This window comes from Oryzias melastigma, linkage group LG2, assembly GCF_002922805.2.
Source record: "Oryzias melastigma strain HK-1 linkage group LG2, ASM292280v2, whole genome shotgun sequence".
NCBI lineage: Eukaryota > Metazoa > Chordata > Actinopteri > Beloniformes > Adrianichthyidae > Oryzias > Oryzias melastigma.
Window position 1 is genome coordinate 15,698,814 of NC_050513.1, and position 26,257 is coordinate 15,725,070.

Here is a 26,257-nt window from a genome sequence, read left to right on the forward strand (position 1 = left end):
GGTCACCAAGAGTTGCACAAAATGCAACACAAAAAGAATCTTTGGCAACTTATCACTTTAAAAGGTGGAAAAAATATTGGAAACGTATCTCAAATTCAGAGATTTGCTTCAGATTTGGTTGATTGAGTCAATTCTCTCCAACTTTTAGAGCTTATAGAATCCAAAAATTCAGTTTGTATATTACCTGCTCCAGTTTATCAACAGAAAAACACTACATGTTTATTAGAAATTAAGTTTGTTTCACACGTTGACGTGTTACTAGAGAATAACAGATTCAGCGATAAATCTCGATATTTCGTTTATCGATACTAATATTATTTTAAATGCTGACAAGACAATATATAATAATTTATAGGCATCCTTCAACGTTTTACTTTTATTTTCTACCTAAACCCCCCAACTGCTATAGTTGCAAGCACAGTACACAGTCTCTTTGAGCAGCTCTACACCGTATTAAATGTTCAGTCAGGCTCACAGTTTTTGTTGTTTTGAATCATGTACTACTTAGTTTTTATTTGGGATTGGTACCGAACCAAAACTCTGTGCCACGTCTCTGCAAGTATCAGTATACAGTTGCAGTGCTTAATGTTGCGATCATTAAATAAAATTAATTTTTCAATTTTATTACAAGGAAAAACTTTAAAAAAAAGTGAAAAACTGTTCTCGTACAGGGATATATCGCGATATTTATTGTATCACGAGAAACGTATCGCAATATGCATCGTGTCGGCAGTTTCCTGCCAATACACACCTCTAATAGTTACGCCTGCATTTACAATTTTGTAGTATAAAAACTTAAATCGTCCACAAGAAAACGAACAATTTAAATGTTATAAGTCTTAAAAACACTTAATCTAAAACCACTGCACCCGTTTTACTTTTGCTAATTTAATAATTATATATAAATATATATTTTACACAATTTGCCACAGAAGACGTAAAATCAATTTATCTAAACCACAAAAAGATAATTTTAGAAAAAAAGTCATCTATATACAACAGGTTCTACTTTGTCCAAAGCCTGAACAATTAAAACACGAAAAAAAGTTAATAATCAAAAATTCTACATATGACACTACATTGAAAATCCAGCGGACATTTTTTATGAAGCTGCTGAGAAGATCTGAAGAATCCAAACTGCAGGTCATTTTTTGTTTTCTTGTTGTTTTTCTCAAGCTACGTTCAAACCACCCTCGGCAAAGCGCATTAAAGCGACCCCTTTCAATGAAAAAGGAGTATAAATGAACATTTCAGGCTTCCGTATTCCAAACTTTGACCAATTTGGGACTCGGATTTGGTAGCGAGTCCCTATTCATTCACAAAAGTAGCAACTGTTTAATAGTTGATCATGAAAAATAAATGATTAATTCCAAGAGGAAACTATAAAGCTGCGTTCACACCGATCACAACCCGTCCAAAATCTGGTCCTTAAGTTTGATGACTTCAAGGTGTACCCGCCCTCGCCCAATAGTGGCTGGGACGGGTTTTGGAAACCCTGCTGCCCCGCAAAGTATATAGGAGGTTAAGAAAATGGATGGAAGTTCAGGAGAACTTTTGGATTGATCCACTAAATTGGATGTGTGAATGCAGCCACGTCCGAAATCTGAGACACTATTTTTCATAACTCTTTGTTTGAAGGGCTGAATGAAGGGGAAGGGAAATTCGGTTTGGGCCTTTCATGTATTGGAATAGAAATGTGAAAGAAAAAGCCTGGACTGAGATTCATGAGATTTGCACCGTCGTTTCACACTAGACCACTTCCAACCGTATGTACAAGCTCTAGGAAACAGTAGAAGAAGAAAGTGTGGAGACCGCGGGCCAAACGTGCGTTCAAAAACCGAGGTTTAGCGTGTTTCTGATCATCACATGCCCGGTGTAGCTTCAGACCTGACACTTTTAAATGTTTGCATTGTTTGATTTATGTTTGCTTTAAAGTGAATAAAACAGTAAAATCAACATAAATATCATTTCTAGAGCCCAATCGACATCGGTTCTTCCCAGTGACACGTGTCCATCTCTGATCAGACCGGTTCGATCTGGTCGTGATTACATGCACCCCATTGAGGGGGGTGGGGGGGTCACCAATATGAGTTTGGTTATTATGTGGATACGAGACAGGACAGTCCCCCCTCCTCGCCCACCATTTTCTCTGACCCTTGGGGGCAATTATCTTGTGATGCGGGGGGCCCCTTCCCGCCCCCCTTGGTCCCCTGAGTCCAATCCCACCGCTGCACCGGGGCGCCCGCTGCACCTGCACCCCCGGCTCAGATTAAAAGCCCCTGGTCTAATTTTAAATCTGTTAGCGCTGGCCTTTTTTAAGGGGAACAAGACTAATCTGTTCCCATAAAGGACCCCCATCCTGTCCCCCCCCCCCCGGGGCTCCCAGCGCCGCAGACCTGCTGCTGAATTATTACTGGCTATGCATTCGTCATGCGAGACGCACCGTTAAGCGTGCGATGGCGAGGCGCCACTGCGATACATCGCCGCCATTATTCCTTCTCATTTCTCTGCTGTCTAATTAAGGTGTGGCGCTGGGCGTATTACCTGTACCCCCACCCCACACCCCTCTTTCTGTCGTTCACTCCGAAGATACCGGCTCACCTCATCAGGACCGGAGGGTTCTGCAGATCTGTCACTCTTCCTGGGTCAAAATCGAAGACATTCCCTCTTTCTAATGGGAGTTCGAGGCGACAACTTAAACGTATTTTCATCCGGAAAAATTGACGGACGAAGCCTCGACTGAGAAATGAAGACCCGATGAAGACCCTAAAAGTTTGATGGACGAAAGAAATCTTTGATTTTACTTCAAAGAAAAGGTTTGATTTCAAAGGAAAAACTGATGGAGGCACATCCTCTGAGCGCGCACACGGGAAAAGATGCTGACCCTCTGCGACAGACCGCCAAAGGTCAGCTGATGGCACGGGGGGAGAGGTGGGGGTCGAGGCCCTGTCCGGCTGCCAGGAGGCTGGATTACCGGCGCTGTCAGTCGGCGTCCGCTCAGGCCTGCTAACACGCAGCGTCAAACGCCGCCTGAGCCAAACCCTGGGTGCTGGTGTTGATGTGCGGCTCGACACGTAATTAAAACAATGAGCCACCGCGCCAAGAACCGACACTGAGGGTGCTGCAGCGAGGCAGGCGTACCCCCGCGGGCGCCGAGCAACGGGCAGCGCTCCCAAACTTAGCAGTCCCTTTGGCAGTGGCATCAGCTGGGGCGCGGCGCTGGGTGACTATGCCAGCTGAGGTGATGACGGCCGGCCGCGGGCGGACGGAGGTTAATGGGAGCGTTTAGAGGACGGCTGAGTCTTTTTGTGGTTGAATCCCGGAGAAAGAATCCTTCTAACAGGATCCCTCTGGCGGCACGGAGCTGGCACGGTTGGTGTTTATCCACACTGCAACCACCCTCCGAGCTCCACGGCTCAGGCGGCCCTCTGTCGCTGTCCTCGCCACTGCAAGCGACGCGTGTCGGCGAGCTGACAGAGCGAACCCCGCTTCCTCGCAGACGCTAATATGACCTGGAGTGGCTGTTGCTGATGGTTGACGGGGGTGGGGGTGACAACAGCTGGAAATGGTGGGAAAACGAGCCAGCTCTGATGAGAGCTCCAAACATAATTCCTCCCCCTGGAAAATGAAGGCGTTCGTCTTCTCTCACGCCATCCTTCTCTTCTCTGCCCACTTTTTTATTCGTCTTGTTTTCCACTTCCTTCTCATCCCCCCCCACCTCCCCTGCCAAACAGCACCTAATTGGGAGACGGGGGTGGGGGTGGGGGGTGCAGACCTTGACAGACAGGAGGTCAGTGTAATTGCTGCTGGCCATATTTAACATTAAGATAATCAGGCCATTAATTACCCTTTGGATCATTAAATCAGCCACTTGCAAAATGAAATTTCGGCCTCTATTACTCACTTGAGAGACCACGAGGGGAGGGCATTTTTTCATCCGCTGGCCCCCTCCCCCCACACCCCCGTCTTTACCAGCTCCGTCTCATCTCTAGACGCATTCGCTCTCCTGTTCTGTTTGTCTTCTTTTACCGTCAGGTATGTTCCTTCAGATGCTGATGACCCAACGAGAACATGTAAAGCGGGAAAGAAAACGCTACTGCAGTGTTCGCTTATCAGTGTAACGTTAACATAGAAACAAGCAGCGGTTGATCCCTTTACTGGTCTTCATTAAGTCATAAAATAACACAACAGCCTATTGTTGCCCGTCATATGGTCCCATATGATCAGAATATTGCTTAAAGACCAATTCCAGCAAAATGTTGGTATTTCTAGCATCTTCTTGCAGCATTTTTCTCATGATAGAGGACATGTATAAAATAAGTTCCATCAAATCATGATGTATCAATAGCAGGAAAAAAACCTGTGGTTTGAAAAAGCTTGGGTTTGCGACAAGTCAAAGTCTTCCTGCTCCACTACAACTCCAAATCCTCCACTTGCAGAAACATATATACATTACCGTCTTCATTTTCTTGGGTTGAGCTGCCATCTGGCTCTAAACTGTACAGCTGGATAGCTCAGATATGGCTCCACTTTGTGTGTCAGAAACTTTGGGAGGTCCCCATTACGCCACATAAACAAAAATAAGCTCCTTCCAAAATAACCTGGTTTAGTGTGTCAAAAGACTTTTTAGGTCCCCATTATGCAACAAAAACAAGAATAAGGTGCGTCCAAAAAGAACCTGGTTTAGTGTGTCATAACACTTTTTAGGTCCCCATTATGCAACAAAAACAAGAGTAAGCTCCGTCCAAAAATAACCTGATTTAGTATGTCAAAAGACTTTTTAGGTTCCCACTATCAGACATTAAAAAGAATAAGGTCCTTTCCAAAAGGTCCCGTCTTTTTGTGTCTTTATTAGGTCCCCATTATGCAACATAAACAAGAATAAGCTCCTTCCTAAAAAGACATGGCTTAGTGTCTCTTAAGATTATTTTAGGTCCCCATTACACCACAAAAACAAGGATTTGGTCCTTCCAAAAATGTAGATAAATAGATACATTAATGTCTTCATTTTCTTGGGCTGAGCTGCCATCTGGCTCTAAACTGTACAGCTGGATAGCTCAGATGGCAAAATGCCTTAATTATTTTAATTTATATAATAAAATGACTCACAGCAGAAAAAGGTTTTGCAAATTTGAACTTGGAAAGTGAATAAACAGCATTTTAAAAAAATGCAATGTTTACTATAAATGTGTCGTTATTACTACAAACATATCAACACCTTTAGAGGTGTTTATGTATTTACAGATATCTGTTTTTTAGTCTTATAATCAGGACATGTTTGCTTTCTAAGTTTGAATTGATTCACACCTGAACTTCTTTTCTTGTGGAAACCTTAACATGTTTTTTTTCTTTTTTTAGTGCCATCTGGAATTTGCAGTTTTTAAAAGACCTTCAGCAGGAAGACACCACAAATGAAAAAAAAAAACATAATCAGCTAAAACATGGGTACAAAAAAATGGAGGAAGAATCAGAGAAGGAGGCCCACAGAGAGATTTGGAGGATTTATGGAGGAGAGAGGACAAGCAGCGAGCCACTTAAGGAATGGAAGGATGAAGACTATCGACAGGATAGAGCGGGTGGAGGGAGAGATGGAGCTGCAGCGGAGCGTTGCGGGTTAATTGAGATAATATTGACCTCCTCCTCTAATCTCTGCAGGGGAAACATGCTTCACATTCATAAATAAATAGCAACATGAGCAACAATAAAAGCATTAGTGCTCTGATGGAGGAGGGCTAATGGCACGTCAATACTCAATGATCGCTCGGTGTGTGTGTATGTGTGTGTGTGTGTGTGTGCTGCCGCCTGAGCTGTATGTTCAGGTTAGAGGACAGAGCTATAAAACTGAATGTTTACACCCACAGTAGAGACATTCATGTGGTTTCATTTCCAAGATCTCTTCTTCAACATAAAAAGAGAAACACCAAAAAAGTGAAACGAAAGCAATTTCAAGAAGTCAGACTACAACAATGCTTGTGTGTGTGTTGAGAGTGTGTGAGTTGGGGAGTAATTATAAGGTGCTTCTGTTGACTAATGAGGGTTGGGGTAGGGGATGGGGGTAGGATGTATTCAGCGGGGGGAACAGGGAAGTCGATCATGATGCAAACGGCAGTCAGCTCTAATTTGTTATGAATTCTGTTAGCTTCCCAAAGCCGCAACGGCCAATAATTACACAACAAACACACATGCCTGTATTCTTGTGGTTTTGAGATGTTTTACTGATGTGTCATGTCTCATTTTAAAATCCAAATTTAATCCAGAACCCCTAAAATTGTTTAAAGTTTTAACAAAGTCCCCAGTTCCCAAATGGACCCGACTTTATGTATCAGAAACTCTATTGGGTCCCCACTACACCACAAATACAAGAGAGACAATTGGAAGATATCCGGATATTTTACATATAAAATGAAAGTGTTTTGATGATAACCGTTAGCTCCACGGAGAAATTGTGTGTTTCTACTAGCCTGGGAGCATTGATGGCAGTGCAGACACTTCCTGAAAGAGACTGTTCTCATTTTCTGACATCACAATGTGAAAGCCTGCTTGTTTTCGTGGGTTGGGACCGCCGGTTTTTAGAGGAATACTCAGAAATATGCGAATGGATCAAAATAACGCTTTGGCGTCATTTATAGTGGTGCGTAGTGTCAGGAGTCCATTGATACCATACATATTGCCGGTTTATCCCAAGCCAGCACCAGAAATAATATTTTACAATTTTTTTACTAAAAAAAAATGTTAATACACTTTTCACATGAATAAAATGGTAAACTACATTTTATTTTGTTAGTTGCTTTTCCCCAATCAAATTCACTATACTTTTCTTTGGGCATATTAAGAAATATTTGTTCTTACAGGGAACATTTAAAATAGTCCGACGACTAGGCAGAGTTTCAGTACCCATACCAAATTGACCTCGTAGTGGTTACAGATCAAGTAGTTGCAATTACTAAACAATTAACTGTTAACTAATTAATTTTGAGATGTTCTTGTTGTTTTGATGTAGAGCATCTCAAGGGGCTTGGTGTGACCTGCAGTTAACAAGCAGTCAGGAGTTTAAGTGTAGAATAAAACAGAGATAAACTGAATATTTGAGTATAAATAATTCATTAATTATTGTATTGGCAGCAGAATTGATACATGTATCGCCAAATTAAGTATCATCATTTTTCACTTAATCCTTTTTTTGTTGTTTGTAGTGAGGAATTAACATTATAATACATTTAAAAGTTCATAAAGTTGATTTTGCATGGTAGAAACCTTTTCAATGGACCTTTGCATGTCAGAAGCGTTGTTAGGTCCCCATTACACCACATAAACAAGAATGAGCTCCTTCCAAAAAGAACCTGGTTTAGTGTGTCAAAAGAATTTTTAGGTTCCCACTATGAGATATAAAAAGAATAAGGTCCTTCCTAAAAGGTCCCGTCTTTAAGTATCAGTAGCTTTGTTAGGTCCCCATTATGTAATATAAACAAGAATGAGCTCCTTCCCAAAAGGACCTGGTTTAGTGTTATGATTTTCTTTAGGTCGCAACTCTGCCTCATAAACAATAATAAGATCCTTCCCAAAATGTTTCATTTTTTATGTATCAGAAGGTTTTATAGGTCTTTACTTCACCATATAAACAAGAACATCCTTTTTCTCAAAAGCACCCCACCTTATGTGTCAAGAGCTTTGTTAGTTCCCTACAACTATGCTCATACACAAGAACATCCTTCTTTTCACAAGGTCCCGGCTTTGTGTGTCAGAAGCTTCATTAGGTCCCCACTACACCACATAAACTAGAATGTCCGAACACACAAATGACTTTCAACACTGAAGATCAGTGATTTGTTACTCATCCCTGACAACTGCAATAAAATACAGGCTGAAGCAAAGCTTTGCATCAACATCCAACACAAGACAGTCCACTCTCCCTGCCATTGGAAAAACTGCTTTGAACACCTGTTCGCCGTAATTTAACCATGGTCTTTAGGGTTTAAGGTTTAGTTTAAGGTTCTCCAGACAAAACATTAAGATTGTGTTTCAATTCTGTGATAGAACTCTACAAGCAAAAGTGAACTATGAAGAAATACACACACAAAAAGAGATAGTTCTGAGCTATCACGTTGTAGACATGGGTTTACCTGGTGGCGTCTGGCCCAGGCTTCATGCGTCCCTGAGCGTTAGCCTCCCACACACTGTTAGCCACCTCGTTGCCGATAGCAGACATCACTTTGATGAGCTCCAGCGGCCAATCGTCCAAATCGAGAGAGCGGACCCGGGACAGATGTGTACCCAGGTTCCGGTGGATACCTGAGCACTCGATGCAAATCAGAGCCCCGAGGTTGAGACTGGCCCAGTCTGGGTCTGGATGAGTAGAGAAACGGAAAGTTATGGTTTAGGGACCCAAAAATGAAACATATTCATGAAGGTCATTTTGTTATTTGACAAGGGATGACTAAAAATTAGAATTTTGGCTAAAATATGCTTTTTTTTTTTTAGCTAATGCTAGTTTAAATAGAAGTATATTATCATAAACTGCTCACTCTAACTGCTTATTCTTTAAAAAATTAAAATACTTAAAATTACTATTAAAATTGTGAAATTAAATATGCTAACGCTGTAATTTGTGTTTATAAATGACAGACAAATGAATGCACAGCTAGTGAACTGACTTTGCGTATCGCAGTCGGCACAGCGACCGTTTCCTCTGATACTCCGGATGGACTGCAGCGCCAGCGCCTCCGTCTGGCTGCTCAGACGAGACTGAAAGGCAAAAAAAAAAAAAAGTTTCATTTATTCGGTTGGAAATGAACTCAAACATATTCTCTGGCCCTTTTGAGATGTTTTCATGTTTAACAGCCTTGCAGTCTGCGGTCATAACCAACATTTAAACACCAGCCCCCACACACGGACTCCTCCATGCTGCCCATCAGGTAACAAACCACATTTAAACTCACATTTGTTGGAACACACACACAGATGTGAGCTGCTGCTGTTCTGGGCCATGTCGTGGAAATGAAGGAATAATGCCGCCAACAAATGAAATGGTTTTGCGGCGACGGGGCAACAAAAGGCTGAGAGCCTGAGGCGTAAACACAGCGGGCGGCGATGGAGATGGAGCTGCGGGCTGCAGGTGTAAAATGGCAGCAGCGAGGCTACAATAATTGCTGTTTTTGTAATTATGTGAGTGAAGGTGAGTGTTGGAGCCGAGGTGGGAATGTGTGCGACTGTTTCATGTGAGCCTTAAGAAAGTCTCGACTGAGAGCCCCACATTTGATGGTTTTTGTGAAGTGGGATCCAACGCTGAGCTGGAAATCCAATATAATCCTGAATTACTGAGGTAATTTGGATCAAAGTAGGGTGGAGTTGTACGAATAAAAACAGATAATCAATAATAAATAATCTTTACTAAGAAAATCAATGTCTATTAAAGCCATTAAATAATTTTACTTTAAAGTAAATTCTTGAATTTATCAAAAAAATGTTCTGTTAGTATTTAAAGGAAAAACTTTGAAATTTATTTAAAAATTACTTTTTTTAAGCTAACATTTTAATACTTACACTATCGTCGGAGACAGAAAATAACATGATCTTTGAACTACCATGACTCTCCAAACTACTGAAAGTATGCAATTAGTGTGATTCTGGCTTTTTTTATCAGTCTAACGTTGCTAAATGTTAAATGCTTTTGCTGCGAAGCCACTTTTGTTTAGGTCTGAATCAGATGGTTTACTCCTGTTAAGTGTTGGATATCTTATATCATGGTCTGGGTGTATACTCAATTCTGATTGGCTGCTGGGTGTGGATTAAAAGCGATAATTCACGATGATGATGCACAGCTAAAAAATGTTCTATATCACTGCGCAGGCTTCTTTAAAAAAACTTTTTGCTTCATCTTCTGGACTAAAAGAAGTGGTAAGACGTGAGCTTTCTCTCCGAACTGATGCTTTGTTTAACCTGTCATGACATTCAGCAAATATAAATCGCTTTCCTTTGATAATTCTTGATAATTCACACAATAAAGTGCCTTAAATCCTGATAATGCACACTAAAAAGTGCATCAATTCCTGATAACGCACACTACAAAGTGTGTTAATTCTTGATAATGCAAACTTCCATGTGCCTTAATTCCTGATAATGCTCACTATAAAGTGTGTTAATTACTGATAATGCTCACTATAAAGTACATTAATTCCTGATAATGCACACTACAAAGTGCGGTAATTCCTGTAAATGCACACTACAAAGTGTGTTAATTCCTGATAATGGAAACTTCTATGTGCGTTAACTCCTGATAATGCACACTATGAAATGTGTTACTTCCTGATAATGCACACTACTAAGTGTGTTAATTCCTGATAATGCACACTACAAAGTGTGTTCATTCCTGATAAAGCACACTACGAAGTGTTAATTCTTGATAATGCACACTACATCAGGCATTACCTCTTACTTTTCCCCTTTTCAAAACCTTTAGGAATTACATTAATTGCGTAAACGGTTGGAGAATTTGTTGGAGAAATTTAATAAAATCCAAGAACGGAGCTAAAGCTCCAGTGTTAAATGGTTGATCCAATAATTACTATAAAGTGGATTTTTTTTGTTGAAATGAAGTGCTTTTTTGAATAAAATAAAATTGATCAGTTTGATCAAATCCCAAATTATATTCAATAATAAAATTGTGAATGAAAATGAAAAAAATTCTGTATTTCAACAGTGATATCCAGTCAGCTTCTAAACGAGACTGGAGTAAATGACACCAGAAAGACGTAAAAGGACCATGATGCACCTTGATGCACAACCCGGAGGTCGTGCTCTGATGACGTTTTTGCCACGCTTACCTTGATCTTGCTGCTCTCGCAAGACTGCAGGCTGGCCAGGATCTGGCTCTCGATGACCTGCACCCAGGCGTCGCGCTCCTCGTACGAAGTGGCCTCAAAGTGCCACGTCTGCCCCGTCAGCGACACGATTATGAACTCAAAGTTCTCCTCTTGTTCTGAAGGAGAAAAAAGAAAAAAGGTTTAGGGTGGAAACTCAAAATAAACAACTGAAGATACAAAGAGTTCATGTATGGACAGTCAGAAAATAAGGACGACCACTATCAAGTTGTACAATTGTCTGCGCCATTAGTCTGAGCTTTTTCAAGCATCCAGTTTTCTGGTTTAATGCTATTTTAATTAATAAATACTGTTTTTTACATAGGTCCTCTACATGTTAAAAACACAAAAATACATTTTTTATTGGTGTGGGTCTTTGATGAGTTTAAACAAAAGTCAATTTATGAAAACTTTTGAAAGTTTCACAGGATAAGAGATAAAGATCATGAGAATTTCAGTTTGTTGGAGAAAGCTGCAGCAGGAGTTCAAACACCTGCTCCTCTGAACTGATCCCCGCTCACCTACCTGACCCTCGCCTCCAAAAGGCAGGACGGATACAAATGATGTTAACCCGCTCTCTCCGAGCCTCCCCTTCACAGACATGTCAGTATGAAAGGTCAGTCATTACAATCAGAGCCTGATGCTGTGGAGAGGGGGGGGGGCAGCGGATCTATTACTCTGTAGCGTTCAGAGGTTAATGGGATGGTCAGGAGTCAATTTGGTGGAGTGTTTGTGTGCCAACGGGGAGGAGATTACACAAAAACATGTGGCTAAAAAATGTACAAAAAAACTTTATTTTTCTGCTCAAAATGTAAAAAAAAAAAGTCATTACACGTATTTTTAAACTATCGCTATCACTATTTTTAAATGTACTTTTAATTTGAAAAACACAAAATCTTTAACATACTGTAACTTTTCAACTGTTAACATGATCAATATAATTCCAGTAGATTCTAAAGTAGAAAAGCGGCTCGCTCGTACGAGCCGCTTTTCTACTTTAGAATCTACTGGAATTACATTGATCATGTTAACAATTAAAAAAATTACAGTAAATCAAAGAATAGAGTAAAGCTGCACAGATTTAGAGATAAAGAACGGTTTGTGACCCGGGTTCTAAAGGTATTTTATTTAAGGACGTTTCTGGATGTTTGTGAGTTCCTGCACATGTGGAAACTGTTAAAGATAGCAGAGAGGACGAAGGGGGTGGAGGTGAGGCGGAGCATCCTCACAACATCGCCGCTGCTGTTCACAATTAACCCCGGTGGTGGCGGGAGGGGGCGCGGGGGGTCACTGAAGGACTAGCGGGATCAGTCTTCCCGGGATTCCGTCTAGGAGTGACCCTGCGCGGATGTGGCGAGATCAGACGGAGAGCTACGGCGGGTGAAACCATCATCCGCTGCAGTCATTTGGCTAATTGGGATGGTCTCAGAGCAATAGAGATGAAGCTCCCCGCGGCTCCGCTCAGGATAATCGACCGATTTGTTCAAGGAGAGGAAGGACGGAGGGCGAGGATGTGAGGGGGCTCCCCGAGGCCAAACAGGCGCCGCAGAAATATCTGCACCAACAGGCTGGAGACATATTAGTGATGTTATAGCATGAGAAAAGCACTAACATAAAAAAGGTGAAAAATTTAATAAAATAAACAAAAATTAGACCTGTGTTTATACTAAAATAACTTGAAAAAAAAACATTAAATATGTAAAGAACCAATGAGAACATTTAATAATACTCTGAAGCATTTTTCCAGTTTTTTAGGCTAATTTAACTAATATTTCAGCTACATGCTAGCTGTTTTAGCTAATATAGGCTTTTTATTTGTTTTTGGGCTAATTTGGAATTTAGCTAATATTTTATTTACATGCTCGATGTTTTGGCTAAATTTGATATTTTTTCAGTTTTTTGGCGGGCTAATTAGGCATTTATCTAATATTCCATTTACATGCTAGCTGTTTTAACTAATTTAGACTATTTTAGTTTTTAGGCTAATTAGGAGTTTAGCTAATATTTTAGCTATATGCTAGCTGTTTTGGCTAATTTAGTCTTTTCTTTTGTTTTTAGGCTAATTTGGTTTTCCTCTAATATTTCAGCTACATGCTAGCTGTTTTGCTAAATTAGACATTTTTCCAGTTTTTTAGGATAATTTGACTTTCAGCTAATATTTCATCTTTATACTAGTTGTTTTGACTAAATTTGATATTTTCCCAGTATTTTGGGCTAATTTGGCATTTAGCTAATATTTCAGCTACATGCTAGCTGTAGGTAAACTTACCAGCATGAAGCCCAATGAGACATTTTATTTCTTTGTGATGTTGGGCTATATAAATATAACTGAATTGAATTTTGGCTAATTTAGTCTTTTTTAATTTTTAAGGCTATTTCGAAGTTTAGCTAATATAATCACCCACATGGTAGCTGTTTTGGCTATTTTAGTCTTTTTTTTTGTTTGTTTTTAGGCTAATTTGGCGTTCAGCTAATATTTCAGCTACATGCTAGGTGTTTGGCTAATTTAGGCTTTTTTTTGTTTGAGGCTAATTTGGAGTTTAGCTTATATTTTAGCTTTATACTAGCTGTTTTGGCTAAATTAGAAATTTTTCAATTTTTTGGGCTAATTTGGTATTTAGCTAATATTTCAACTACATGCTAGCTGTTGATAAAAGCCCAATGAGGCAATTTTTCCTTTGTGATATTGAGCTATATAAATACAATTGAATTGAATTTTGGCTAATTTAGTCTTTTTTTGTTTTTTAGGCTATTTTGAAGCTTAGCTAATATTTCAGGTACATACTAGGGGTTTTGGCTAACTTAGTATTATTTTGAGTTTTTTTGGCTAATTTGGCACTCGGTTAATATTTTAGCTAGGTATCAGCTTCGGTGTTTTCAGCAATGAGCTTAAGCCTTTTCAGCTATTAATCTATCACAGGTAATGGTATATATCTAGCTTATAAAATGTTATTTTTTCTGTGAAGATTACATATATTATTAAAAAAATCACTAATGTTTAGATTTAGGCTGTGATTTGTTCTCTTTTTCTGTAAGCCTACAAACTGACAGAGGCCCCATATCAGAGAAGAAAACCGTTGTGTGGCCCTCACAAGAAAAGTTTGGGGACCGCGGCTCTTAAGTCTCATTTTCGTTGACTGGTTCGGTTTAGAATGGTCCAGGCAATTCTGGTTAGCATTCCCACTCATTACAGCACTAGTGAGGTGAAGCTAACAACAACAACAACAACAACAATGGAGGTCATCCAGTATGACTTTATATCAATGTTTTTTTAAAGTCCTAATTCAATCTAATGTGCAATTCTCAATTGACAATTCAATTTGAAATTCAGGCTTGTAATATGAAAAATGCATTTTAAAATTTAGAATTCAGTATTACAATAAAATATGACAATATTCAAAGTAAAAAAATGCATATTTATTCATCATGGGCTTTTGATGCCATATTTCTTTCTTTCGCCATAATGAATTTCCACTAATCAACGGGTTCTAACAGTAGCTCCACCCAAACCGGTCCGTTCCATTTTTCTATGAACACACAATCAACAGGAGCCCAAAAAGGTATGGTTTGGTCCAGCGTAATGGTATGGACCGGACTGTACTGATCAGTGGAAACAAGGCTCAATAGATTTTAAAAACTAGAATATGTATTGTATTTTGACATTTATTTCTAAAATTACATGTATTTAAGGAGAAAAATATATTTTTATTTGTAAAAATATGTTTTTCAAACCGAAGAGTTCTTTTCTTGGTATGTTCCATATTTTTTTTACGTCTGTCAACATTTCTATGTCACTAATACAATCTTTTTCATACCGCATTTCTTCGTCTGCTTCTTCTTTGCAGTGATTTGAATGAAGAAAAACTCAGAAATGCACATTTTAGCTGAATTTTCTTCCACCTTTATCAGAAAAATTCTACAAGAACATGTGAAAAACACCAAAAACACGATTTTCATTGGAGTGGGTCTATAAAGACACACAAGTTTAAAGTAATACAGTAAGGACACATTTAAGCGTCCTCAAGTTTTCAATTTTTTCTACATCTGTTAAAATAATTTGTTTTTATACAATTTTGTTAAATAATCTTTTAAGTCTGTTTTTTTTGTTAAAATTTGTCATTTTCATGTTTAACTTTTTAACTTATCAGTCAGAACCTGAGTGAGCTTAATTGAAGCTCCGGGTTCTGCTCTACAAACTGGCACAGCTCCGCCTCCAAATTCCCATCATGCTCGAATTCCTGGGTCTCTCTGAGGAGGAGGAGGAGGAAGAAGAGGGCTCCACTTGACAATTATGGAAACCAACAATCCAGAAAGCCCCATACTAAACGCTGTTTCTGATTTAAGTGCTGCACGCTGACCCGACTCACCACAGTGACTAATGAAGGAAACGGCTGAGCGGAACCAACACCACTCCCACTTTGCTGCGCGACACCCCCCCACCCCACCTGAAGCCGAGCTGCGCTCCTGCATGAACGGGAACAACTGAAACAGTGACATTTAAAGCTGCACCCGTCAGTTCTTAACATTAAAGGTCAATCAAATAACTTCCCAGCCGCTTTGAGCTCCACTTTCAGACTCGGGCGCACTTCCTGTTCCCAAAATGAGCTCGGCTTTATTAGCTGAAGAGGCAGATCCACCCCCCCACAGGCAGAAAAAGGGATCTGAATGACTCCATATGAAATCTTCTTGTTACTTCCAAGAAAAGCTCAACCTAAGCAGACAGATAGTTTCAAAATAAAAGCTTATAAGTGACAAAAGCCCTCCACTTTTATCGGGCTTTTATTGTAGAACAGGAAGCGACACATTTGAAATTTTCTGTCTGTTGCTGAAGAAGTTGAGCCAAAAACAAGATTTCTTGATAAGTCTGTCAAATCTGATACCTTACGGACTTTTTACTGCCCTCTAGAGGCCAATAAAGCAACATTAATGCAGGTAATGCAAAATGTAGAAACAATATTTTTTTAAAAACAAAAACTAATATTTTGTTGTAAAAAAAAGTGTTACATCAAAAACATAACATAATTAAAAAATAATTGACCAAAAGAAGTAATTCAATATGTATAATGAATTAAAAAAAATGCCCAGGATAATTTTTTAATAAAAAACCCTTTTTAAAAATGTTTAAAACTGTTAAAAAGGTTTAAAATTTAAAGCCTTTAAATCATTTTAAAAAATGTAAATAAAATATTGGTTGTTAGTTATTAAAAAAAATAAATTAATAAAAATTAATAAAAATTAAAATATTGAAAAAACACCTTTAAAACACCTTTAAAACAATATATATATATATATATATATATATATATATATATATATATATATATATATATATATATAGAAATAAAAAAAATATATACCGTATTTTTCGGACTATAAGTCGCACCGGAGTATAAGTCGCAGGGGCCAAAAAATGCATAATGAAGAAGAAAAAACCATACATAAGTCGCACTGGAGTATAAGTCGCATTTTTTTCAAGTAATTTATTTTACAAACTGGTTGAAAAAAACGATATTACATCATCCTGGAAGGTAAGTTATAACATTCATAAGTGAATAGAAAACAGGCTGAATATGTGTCAACACATATTCACATATTAGCATCATGAAAAAAACGAAAAGGTGTAGCATTTATATAACATAACAGTTTTATTTAACTATAGCCTCAAGAACTCATCAACTTTGTATCTTTACTGTAATTAATTGCACGCAATCTCACTCCATATCACTAAATCCCTTAAATTCTTCGTCCTCTGTGTCACGTCTGAATAACTAAAGTAAATAAAGTAATTGCATAGATCACCATAAGAGGGCACTCTAGACTTACGGTCCATATCTCATCATTAAAAATTCGTATATAAGTCGCACTGGAGTATAAGTCGCAGGGACATTCAAACTATGAAAAAAACCGCGACTTATAGTCCGGAAAATACGGTATATATATATTTTTTTTTAATGAGTTAATCTTCTAAATTTCATTTAAGGAAAAAGCATTTTTGTTTGATAACAAATGCTTATACATTTTAAATGCTACATAATTAAAAATAATTCAATAAAAGCGATGGTTGACATTTATTTACCTTAAATAAATGTTTGCTTATGTGCAGAAAGGTAATGACATTTGACCTCACCGACGGCGCAAAGACATGAAAATAGAGGAATGCAAACATTTTAAATTTAAATATATTTCTTGAAGAAATATTCCAAGTAAATACAAACAAAAACAAAGTTTAAAACAAAGAGACTTGTTTTTCCAGATGTGTTGATGAAAAAAGGCACCTGGTCAAAACTTCTCTCACAAAAGTGTAACGCTGTGTCCCCCCCACCCACTTCTGCTGTTCAATATACGCACAAAAACAAATGGCGAGCGGTGGTGGCGGCCTACGTTGGTAATTACTGCCACCGCTCTCGGCTACTGTGGGTGACATTCGCGCACAGAGAGGTGGCGCCGAGGCAATTTGTGAACTCTGACACCGCCAACCTTTAGCAGCACAAACACTGCAAAGCAAACACAGCACAGCTACCCTACGCAGGCGGGGGGCGCTGTTGGTGGTGGAGGTGGTGGGGGGCTGGACATGCATACAAATCCAGCAGGTTGCGTGTCCGCGTGCAATGAGAGGGGAGGCAGACGGACGGACGGGGGGCCTCAGGAAACACAAATTAAAAGCCTTAAATGTCAGCGCACACAGTATTGCTGTGCGACACAGGTCATTACTCGCCATATTATTCGCAGCCTTTTACAACATTAATAATGTGCTGAAAACTGCAGACTATTGTCATGTTTCTGGGTGGGGGATGGCAGACTTAAAGAGGGGGAGGGGGAGTGACGACGGCGATCATCTGGACCAACAAGAAACCAACAATCCTGAAGATAAACTTCAGGTGGGCGGACGCCGGGAGAAAAACTGCTGAAGTTTTAGGAAGGATGGCATGCTGTAGAGACAGGTGTGTTTGGGAGACGCATTCTTACTCCCAACTCGTCATATATGGACGAATGGTTCGGGGCCCCTCCACATGTCTTTTGGATGTTTTAGGTGTCCCCAACTCGTTGTTTTTTGACTTGATGGCTGTTCCAAATCAGAGGTCCTCAATCTCTGAGCTGCAAACCAGTACTGGTTCCAGGACCGCTAGGTACCGGGCCACACATACTAAACAGGGGACTCTAACCCTTGGGACACGGGCCGGTACGCGAATCAGACCGGTACCCTAACCCATTACCATTGTTTTTTGATGTGCTGGCTGTTCCCATTAAATCACAGGTCCCTAACCCTTGGTACACAGTAATAGACGTGGTACCGGGTTAGGGTACCGTTACCGTTCTGTGTTCAGAGGGTTGAAGGCTCCTGATTTGATATGTGCATATTTTTCCTGTCTTTGACCCAGTACCATGCAGTCCTTGGACCGGTACCGGTTTGTGGCTTGGAGGTAGCGAACCCCTGATTTAATGGGAACAGCCAGCACTTAAAAAAACAAAAGAAAAAAAAAACGAGTTGGGGACACCCAAAACATCAAAAAAGTGACATTGACTCTTGGTACTGTGATGCATTACCTCTTTTACACATTCTCACTCCCAACTCATCATAAATGGACGTATGGTTCGGGCCCCTCCACGTTTGTTTTGGATGTTTTTGGTGTCCCCAAGTCGTCGTCTTTTGACGTACTGGCTGTTCCCAATCAGAGGTCCTCAACCTCTGAGCTGCAAACCAGTACTGGACTGAGGACTGCTTGGTACCGGGCCACAGATAGTAATTAGGAGACCCTAACTCTTGCGACGCAGACCAGTGCCCGGATCGGACCGGTTACTGGTACCCCTAACCCCTGATTTAATGGAATCAGCAAGCACGTCAGAAATCGATGAGTCGGGGACACCCAAAATGTCAAAAAGTGTCGAGGAGAGAACCCGAACCGTACGTCTATTTATGAGAAGTTGGGAGTGAGAATGCATTGGTTTGAGATACAGCATGGGCACAGGTAAGATAGGACGAGCTCAGCCATCAGGGAGGGGTGGACACCAAAACTTCCTCAATAAACCACAAACAAAAGGAAGGATCTGGTGATTTGAAGTAAGAGATTTTCTAGATTTGAACTTCAAAGCCAATTCTACTTCACTTGACTTCAAGGATGAAAGAAACCCAAAGCAAAACAAAAAACAAAAACTTTGGTTGCTTTAATGGAACAAAAGATGACCTAGCTTGAATTTACAAAACACCAATTAAAGCTAAAAGTTTCCCAGGGCAGCTAAAGTTCTTAAGGAACACCTGTTGCTCTTTAGCTCAGTGTTTACCATGTTTAGCACTTTTTTTGTCTGGATGCAGTTTTAAAAATCAATTACGAAACAAATCACCACCTCCTTTAGTTTCACAAAGAGGCTACTCCCTTTCAGGAGTGAGCGGTGCTGGAGGACACAAGAGGGTAACCAGATGTATCCGTCCCAACCACAGCAGCTTCTCTTTACCTTCGGAGTTCTGGAGACTGTTGGCATAAACGCTGCGGAGGCTACTGACGCGATTTAACTTCCACGCTCTACGTTTGGCTGCATCCGACAAGAGGAGGAGAAGGAGGAAGAGGATTGGGGGAGGAGGAGGAAAAACAAATGGAGGAAAGGTAGGCAAAGATAGGAGGAGCGACGCAACACGTACAGGAGAGAAAAAGAAATTGTGATGAACTGGTCAAAGAAGCAGAAGGAAGCAGCAAATTGGTTGTGACTTTTAGAGATGGAGGTTCTTCCATCTATTTTTTCCTACTTATTCAGGGGGCAGATTATGGGGGCAGCAGCCAAAGATATCTAGACCTCCCTCTCCACAAGAACTTCTTCCACACCTGCCAGGGACCTCAAGGAGCTCTGAGACCAGATGACAGATATAGTCCCTTCCAGAGTCTTCCCCTAGATCTCTATTTTTCCTACAGTCATAAATCTAAACCTAAAGATATTTAAACTCCTTCAATTGAACTTTTCACCTACCCAAAGACAACAAACCACCTTTATCCGGTCAAGAAACATGGCCTCTGACTTCACAGTTGACTCCAGTGCACAAAGGTCCTGGTTTAAGCCAATAGAACATCATTATCTTTGAAAAAGCAAAGACGAAATACTGCAGTCCCCAAACCAGACTCAGCCTGGTCCTTAGTCCTTTAATACCAGAGATTGCCGGTACCACCTAAATAGCACACTCTTTGACACGCCTCAACTCTTCCTTCGTTCACAAGATCAACATAAAGCACTTTTCTGAAGTGCTTTTCTCAGCGTCAGAATCCGAATCGGAATTGCATAGACGGTTGAGGAGGTAAAAGAATCAAAAGACTGTCAAAACTGGAGTCAAAGCTCCGGTATTAAAGATTCAAGATGTGACAAATTCTGTCAAACAAAAACAAAGATCTGAGACAAAAGGCAACCCAGTCTGACATGCTCTAGAAATATTAAATTTTTTTTTTTTAAGAAATAGGTTTTTTTTGTACCATCGGTAATTGGACGCTCTTAGTAGGAGGCCAAAGACCCCACGTTCCAGGGGAAACTCCCAGAGAACACAACAATGGACAGAATCTAACACTTTCTTCAAATCCACAAAGCAATCGTGGACTGGACGGGTAAACTCTTACAAGTTCCCAACCCCTCTGTTAGGTGTAGAGCTCATCCACTGTTCCAAAACCCCACTTTTTCTCCTAAATCCAAAGTTTCAGTATCGCGGAGCTTACTTTCCTGAAAAAAGCTAAGAGAGGGGATCCCCCCAATGGATGTATCGTCAATAACTGAATTACTGTAGAATTGCACAATTGAATAGATCTCAACACTTTTGAGTAAAAGCTTCTCTGTTAGTATTTATAAAATGTTACACATGAGTTTAAGTATCTGTCATTAAAATCTTTATTATGTCTAAAGAAGATAAAAAGCTAAAAAGCGTTCCTTACTGTGTACCCGTGAGACCACCTGGAATGTCTTCAACCATGACTCTTTGTTCTCAGACATGCCTGACCTTCTCTAGGGTGGCACCCTTCCTCCTGATTCGTCCGCCTTAAAAGGCGTTCACAGATCTGATCAGTGATCACAGGGAGGGTCAGCAGGTGTGCCCACCACCCGACTGACCCACTGATTGCCGTTACGCAATAACCGCTGAAGCTCCTCGGCTGAAATGCAGAGCGCGATCCGGTCTGGATTCCAGCAGCGAGTTTTCTGGATGAGGAATCAAAGCTTCTCTGCAGGAACGTACGAGGGGAGCAGGTCAGCTTTCAAAGCCTCAGGATGAAGGCCAGCCCAGGGGGGGGCTGTGATCTGCAGCATACCTGACACAGGTGTGCACTTGTTCTCGAGGAACAGGATCTTTGAGTCTTAAATGTAGTCTTTATAGTGTTTGATCCGTCTGAACGACCTGCACTGAATCGCTGGGTTCAAACTGAACGCTTCTTTGAAGAACGTCAAGAACGAACGTTGAGTTTGGGCTCTGTAGCTGAGCAGGGAGGTGTTAGACTTAATCTTTACGCAAAAATATGACAATAATATGCAAAACCCTACACTCTCAGGGACTCATCAGATCACCTGCTTTTACTTGAGAAACATCACGTTGTAAATCATGCTCAGTCAAGGTTGTTGTTATGCTAAAACAAGACTACCTACACAAGCATAACAAAATGTGAGAGACTATTCAATTTAAGAGAATTCTGCAAAAAAGATTAACTGCTAAAGCAGATATGCTTGAAAGATCACAAGGTTCTCCACTGATGTAATCAAGACCTCTTACTTTTTCAGTTGGCCATCTAAACCGGATAATCCAGCGTCTTTTTTCCGATAAGAGTTATCTGATATTAGGAAATCGGAAAGGTGAAGATTTCTTCCTGAAAAGCTTATATCTACTTAACTGTGTTTATACAATTTATCATGTATTTTTGCATTTCGGCATAAAACACAGGGGTAGCATTGGGTAACCAATAGAAGTGTGCATTGGGAAGAGTCAGGCGATACGATACGTATCGCGATACGTGTCTCACAATACAGTAGGTATCGGGATATATCCCAAGACTGTACCATAACGATTTTTCATTTTTTTTAAGAGTATGACTTAGAAGGAAACTCTACCTGAATATTAATACATCTTGTATTGTAATAAAATGGTAAAATTCACAACATAAGCACTACAACCGTTCGTTTTTAAAGGGAACAGTCAACTTTGTCTCATTTCCACAACAAAATATTTTTTGCAGTATAAGATAAAAACAAAAAAAGAATGAATGTGCCTTAATCAATAAGTAACTAAAAGTATGATGGAGGAAATAAAGTGCTGTTTATTTCCAGCACGGTTCAGGAGCCTGAAGGGGATGAAAAACAAAAATAAGACCCTGAAGGGACGCTGATAAATAATTCAATAAATATTATTCATATTTAAAAAATATTAATTAAATATCAGTCAGCATTTAGAATCAATACAAGTTTTGTCTATTGAAATATTGCGCCGACACCCCCTATTATCAAAGAAATTACGTTTTTTTGACAAATAGTCAAAACAGAAATGCGTCTTCCATTTTTGTATACATATTAATTCCCACTTGAGCAAAACTGATGCTAATAATTAGAGCAGCGTCTATCAAGAACAGACTTTCGTACGATTAAAAGTTGGACACCAGTTCTAAACAAATCCGAAAAGAGACTAAAACACGTAAATTTTCTGATTTTTGTAATTACAAAGTCAATTAGTAAATATCTGATTACCATTAATCGGATTTTTTCAGTTTTGCTCATTGAAAGTGAGCAGCCCAAAGCATAATACCTCCACTACCGTGCTTTATAATTGTTTCTTTTGACTCTGAGAAACAGGAAGGTTCTGTGAAGGTTTGAAGGTAACTTATATTTATATAAAAAGCATACTTGAACACAAACACTTTAACAAGACGACACTCAGGACACCACACTCAGACGTGCGACTCGGGGGAGCTCGGCCGCAGAGGGCGGTCCCCCTCATGAATTACACCGTCCTCTGACACCGAGATACTTCACCCGCCCGCTCGACTTGACAGGTAGCGCGGCGCCCGGCCGAGCATGCTCAGTGCTTAATGGCTAAATTGGGAAGACTGTTACTAATCGCTTATTGAATAATGAAAGTGACACAGCTGATAAAAGATTTCTGCACGCCAGATTATTTATTATATTTCACTTAAGCCTCTCCGGCTGACTAATAGGGGGGCGAGCCAGGGGGACCGTCTGACGATGGGTGGCGGCTGGAGGAGGTGATGATGAAACGCTGGCGTTGGAGGAGAGGAGCGAGCGAGCTCAGCTTGATGCAGGGAGACGGGATGAAAGAAGAAGGGAAATATGAAAGAAAAGAGAGCAGTGATAAGGACAGAAAGAAGAGTGAGAGGACGATGAAACAGAAGCTGATGAGATAATCACTTGTCTTGTTGAGGGGATGAGAGAGCAACATTACACATCTGCTGGGGCAGCCACATCTGTTCAGTCATGTGTGTGTGTGTGTGTGTGGACAGTCAGATCCGGAAAATGATTCAAAACTGATCCCAGAACAGCTGCCAGTTCACATCATCCAATCATGTTGTGAGAACACAAGCGTACACCTTTGTCACTCGTCACTGATGCAGAACCATTTGTTTGTTTCCATAAGAGACGTCTAATTTTATTGGATTTAACAGTAAACTAAACATTAATAAGTGATCTTTAAAATTACTACAAAATTACTTACAAATAATATCATAATATACAAATAGTCATTACAAAACTACAACTAATATTACTACACTTAAACCCAGGTGGGCAAAACAAAAGATGTCATAAAAAAAAAATAAAAATGAGTTGATCTTGTCAAGATCTGGTAGTTAAAGCGTAAAAACAGCAGGTGGCAGAGTAAACTACATTGCACATTTTTGCTTTATGCTTATGATATTTGGTAAAACAAGAGCTGTAGTTGACTAAAAGTACAAAAAATTTTTATTTAGAATTTACTTTAATAAGTGTTCATTGTGTATTAATGGGGGGAGGGGGATGGGTAAAGGGTTGCCTGGGTTTTACTCTTTTTATTTATTTATATATATTTATATATATTTATATTTATATATATTTTATATATATTTTTAACGGTTTTTGTTTGCGCAAGTATGAAAAGTGCTTTTGTTTAAATAAAGCTTGATTGATTGAAATTGTGCCCCATCCCTCCCCTTCCATTTTCAAATTGAAGTCCCACTTGCTGCAGTTCCTCCAATGACCACTGGAGGCTGGTTTCAGAAGTGAGCAAAACCTCATTGACTACTAAGTTAAAGAGTCCAACTTTATGCATAAAAAAGTGTTAGTGGACCCAAAAAAAAGAGGAAGTACCACTTCGTTCCACCCAAATATACATTTTTTTGGAACAATGTTGAGTTGGGCGGAGTAAAAAAATACAACTACATCACTTTGGGATACTTTTTGTGAAAAATACAAATAACAGCTCAAATCAGAAGCGTAGCAGCTTGCGGAGGTCTGATCACCACATGGTAGTGTTTCCTAAGCTGGCTCACAAACGAAATGTGTTCATGGAAGAACAGGAATGGACGATGAAACAAAGAGCAGGTTCAGCGGTGAGGCGGAGGAGGAAAGACATTACCTTCTGCGGTACCGGAGAGGCCGTCGGCCTTGAAGTTGCTGGTGCTCTTCTTCCTGCGGTGCTTCTTACGGTTGGCGTGCGGCGACGGTGGTGGCTCCATCTTGGGACTTGTACTGGAGATGCTGGGACTGGAGCAGACGGAGTCGCCAAGGCCAGTGTCTGGAATATTCAGACACCAAAACCAAAAGCAGTCAGGTTATGAGTTATGAATGATGGCCATCTGGTGGGCAACAGTGGATTATTACGTATGTCGATGTTCAGATGCAGCTGCTCTCTACGACCCTCCACGAGCCCGGACAACCCAACCCCCATACGGGCGCGTACGACTGAGGAGTCTAAGTGCCCTAGATAAAGGCTCGCTTAGCTTGTAGGGATTTTTCTTTTTCAAGTAAAGTTTTGAGTGGGCAGCACATAGACAGTAGAAACCATAGACAGTAGAGACCATGGACCATGGACAGTAGAGACCATGGACAGTAGAGACCATAGACAGTAGAGACCATAGACAGTAGAAACCATAGACAGTAGAGACCATGGACAGTAGAGACCATGGACAGTAGAGACCATAGACAGTAGAAACCATAGACAGTAGAGACCATGGACAGTAGAGACCATGGACAGTAGAGACCATGGACAGTAGAGACCATGGACAGTAGACACCATAGACAGTAGAGACCATGGACAGTAGACACCATAGACAGTAGAGACCATAGACAGTAGAGACCATAGACAGTAGAAACCATGGACAGTAGAGACCATGGACAGTAGAGACCATAGACAGTAGAAACCATAGACAGTAGAGACCATGGACAGTAGAGACCATGGACAGTAGAGACCATGGACAGTAGAGACCATGGACAGTAGAGACCATGGACAGTAGAGACCATAGACAGTAGAGACCATAGACAGTAGAGACCATGGACAGATCAACCCCTCCCCCCTCCCTGTCCCAAACAGGAAGTACCTGCAGGTTCCAAGAAATCCCATAGACTTCTATTGTCATTATATTGTCAGAATAAACATTCTTGCTCTGATTTCTTCTTCTTTGCAACTTAACTTAATCTTTTTTGAAGATGTTTAATGTTTTCTGTAACACTTTAATAACTACACATTATGAAGCATTAGTTAATCATTTATACAGCCTCACTAATACTTTAAGCTTTAGCAAATATGGGTTATTATTAACACTTTATTCTTGATTTAAACGGATTACAGTAAGGCCACATAAACGGTATTAAATGTTTTATAACTACATGAATTCATCTTGAATTACAACTGGAATATGTTTTTTTAAATGTTTAATTGACAAACAGTACATCTCTAAAAATGTGGATGTATAATTATACATTTACAACATTTTTGAAATAATTCACTAGCACTTTGTAAATGAGATCACAACTTAAAGAACCGCCTCTAAATAACTGGTTTGTAAATCAATTAATACTTCATTTATAATGTTAAATTTTTAATAAATTAAATCTTAACAGACTATTAATAAACACATTATTGTAATCCTTTAAAATCATGAATAAAGTCTTAATAAAGTAGGAGTGAGGCTTTTTAAATGTTAAATTATTATTTAGTGTCACCTTTCTTTCTTTATCGTAAGATATTCAAGTTATAAACTGACCAATCAGATGCCTCGGTAAAAGCATGTGGTGTCCGTTGGCCCCGCCTCCAACGTTTGATGGACATATTGTCCCGAGCTGCTTTCAGTGGAAGGGGGTGTGGCCAGAACAAGCTTACAACTCTTAAAAACGTGACTCAGACCGACTCGGACCAATCGCTGGGTTCCAAAATGGCGGCGCACGTATCAGGACGCCATAGTGAT

At 39.9% G+C, this 26,257-nt stretch overlaps 1 protein-coding gene across 4 annotated transcripts in view; it reads right to left on the bottom strand.

Moving 5' to 3' along the window:
- agap1 (ArfGAP with GTPase domain, ankyrin repeat and PH domain 1) overlaps positions 1–26,257 on the bottom strand; it is a 141,177-nt gene that overhangs the window by 15,242 nt on the left and 99,678 nt on the right. For all 4 annotated transcript variants that reach the window (XM_024289069.2, XM_024289067.2, XM_024289065.2 and 1 more), the window contains 4 exons: positions 24,430–24,588; positions 10,821–10,975; positions 8,652–8,742; positions 8,121–8,343 (listed from right to left, as the gene is read on the bottom strand). In XM_024289069.2, the coding sequence (XP_024144837.1) occupies positions 8,121–8,343; positions 8,652–8,742; positions 10,821–10,975; positions 24,430–24,588 (628 nt within the window). The remainder of the gene's footprint in view (positions 1–8,120; positions 8,344–8,651; positions 8,743–10,820; positions 10,976–24,429; positions 24,589–26,257) is intronic.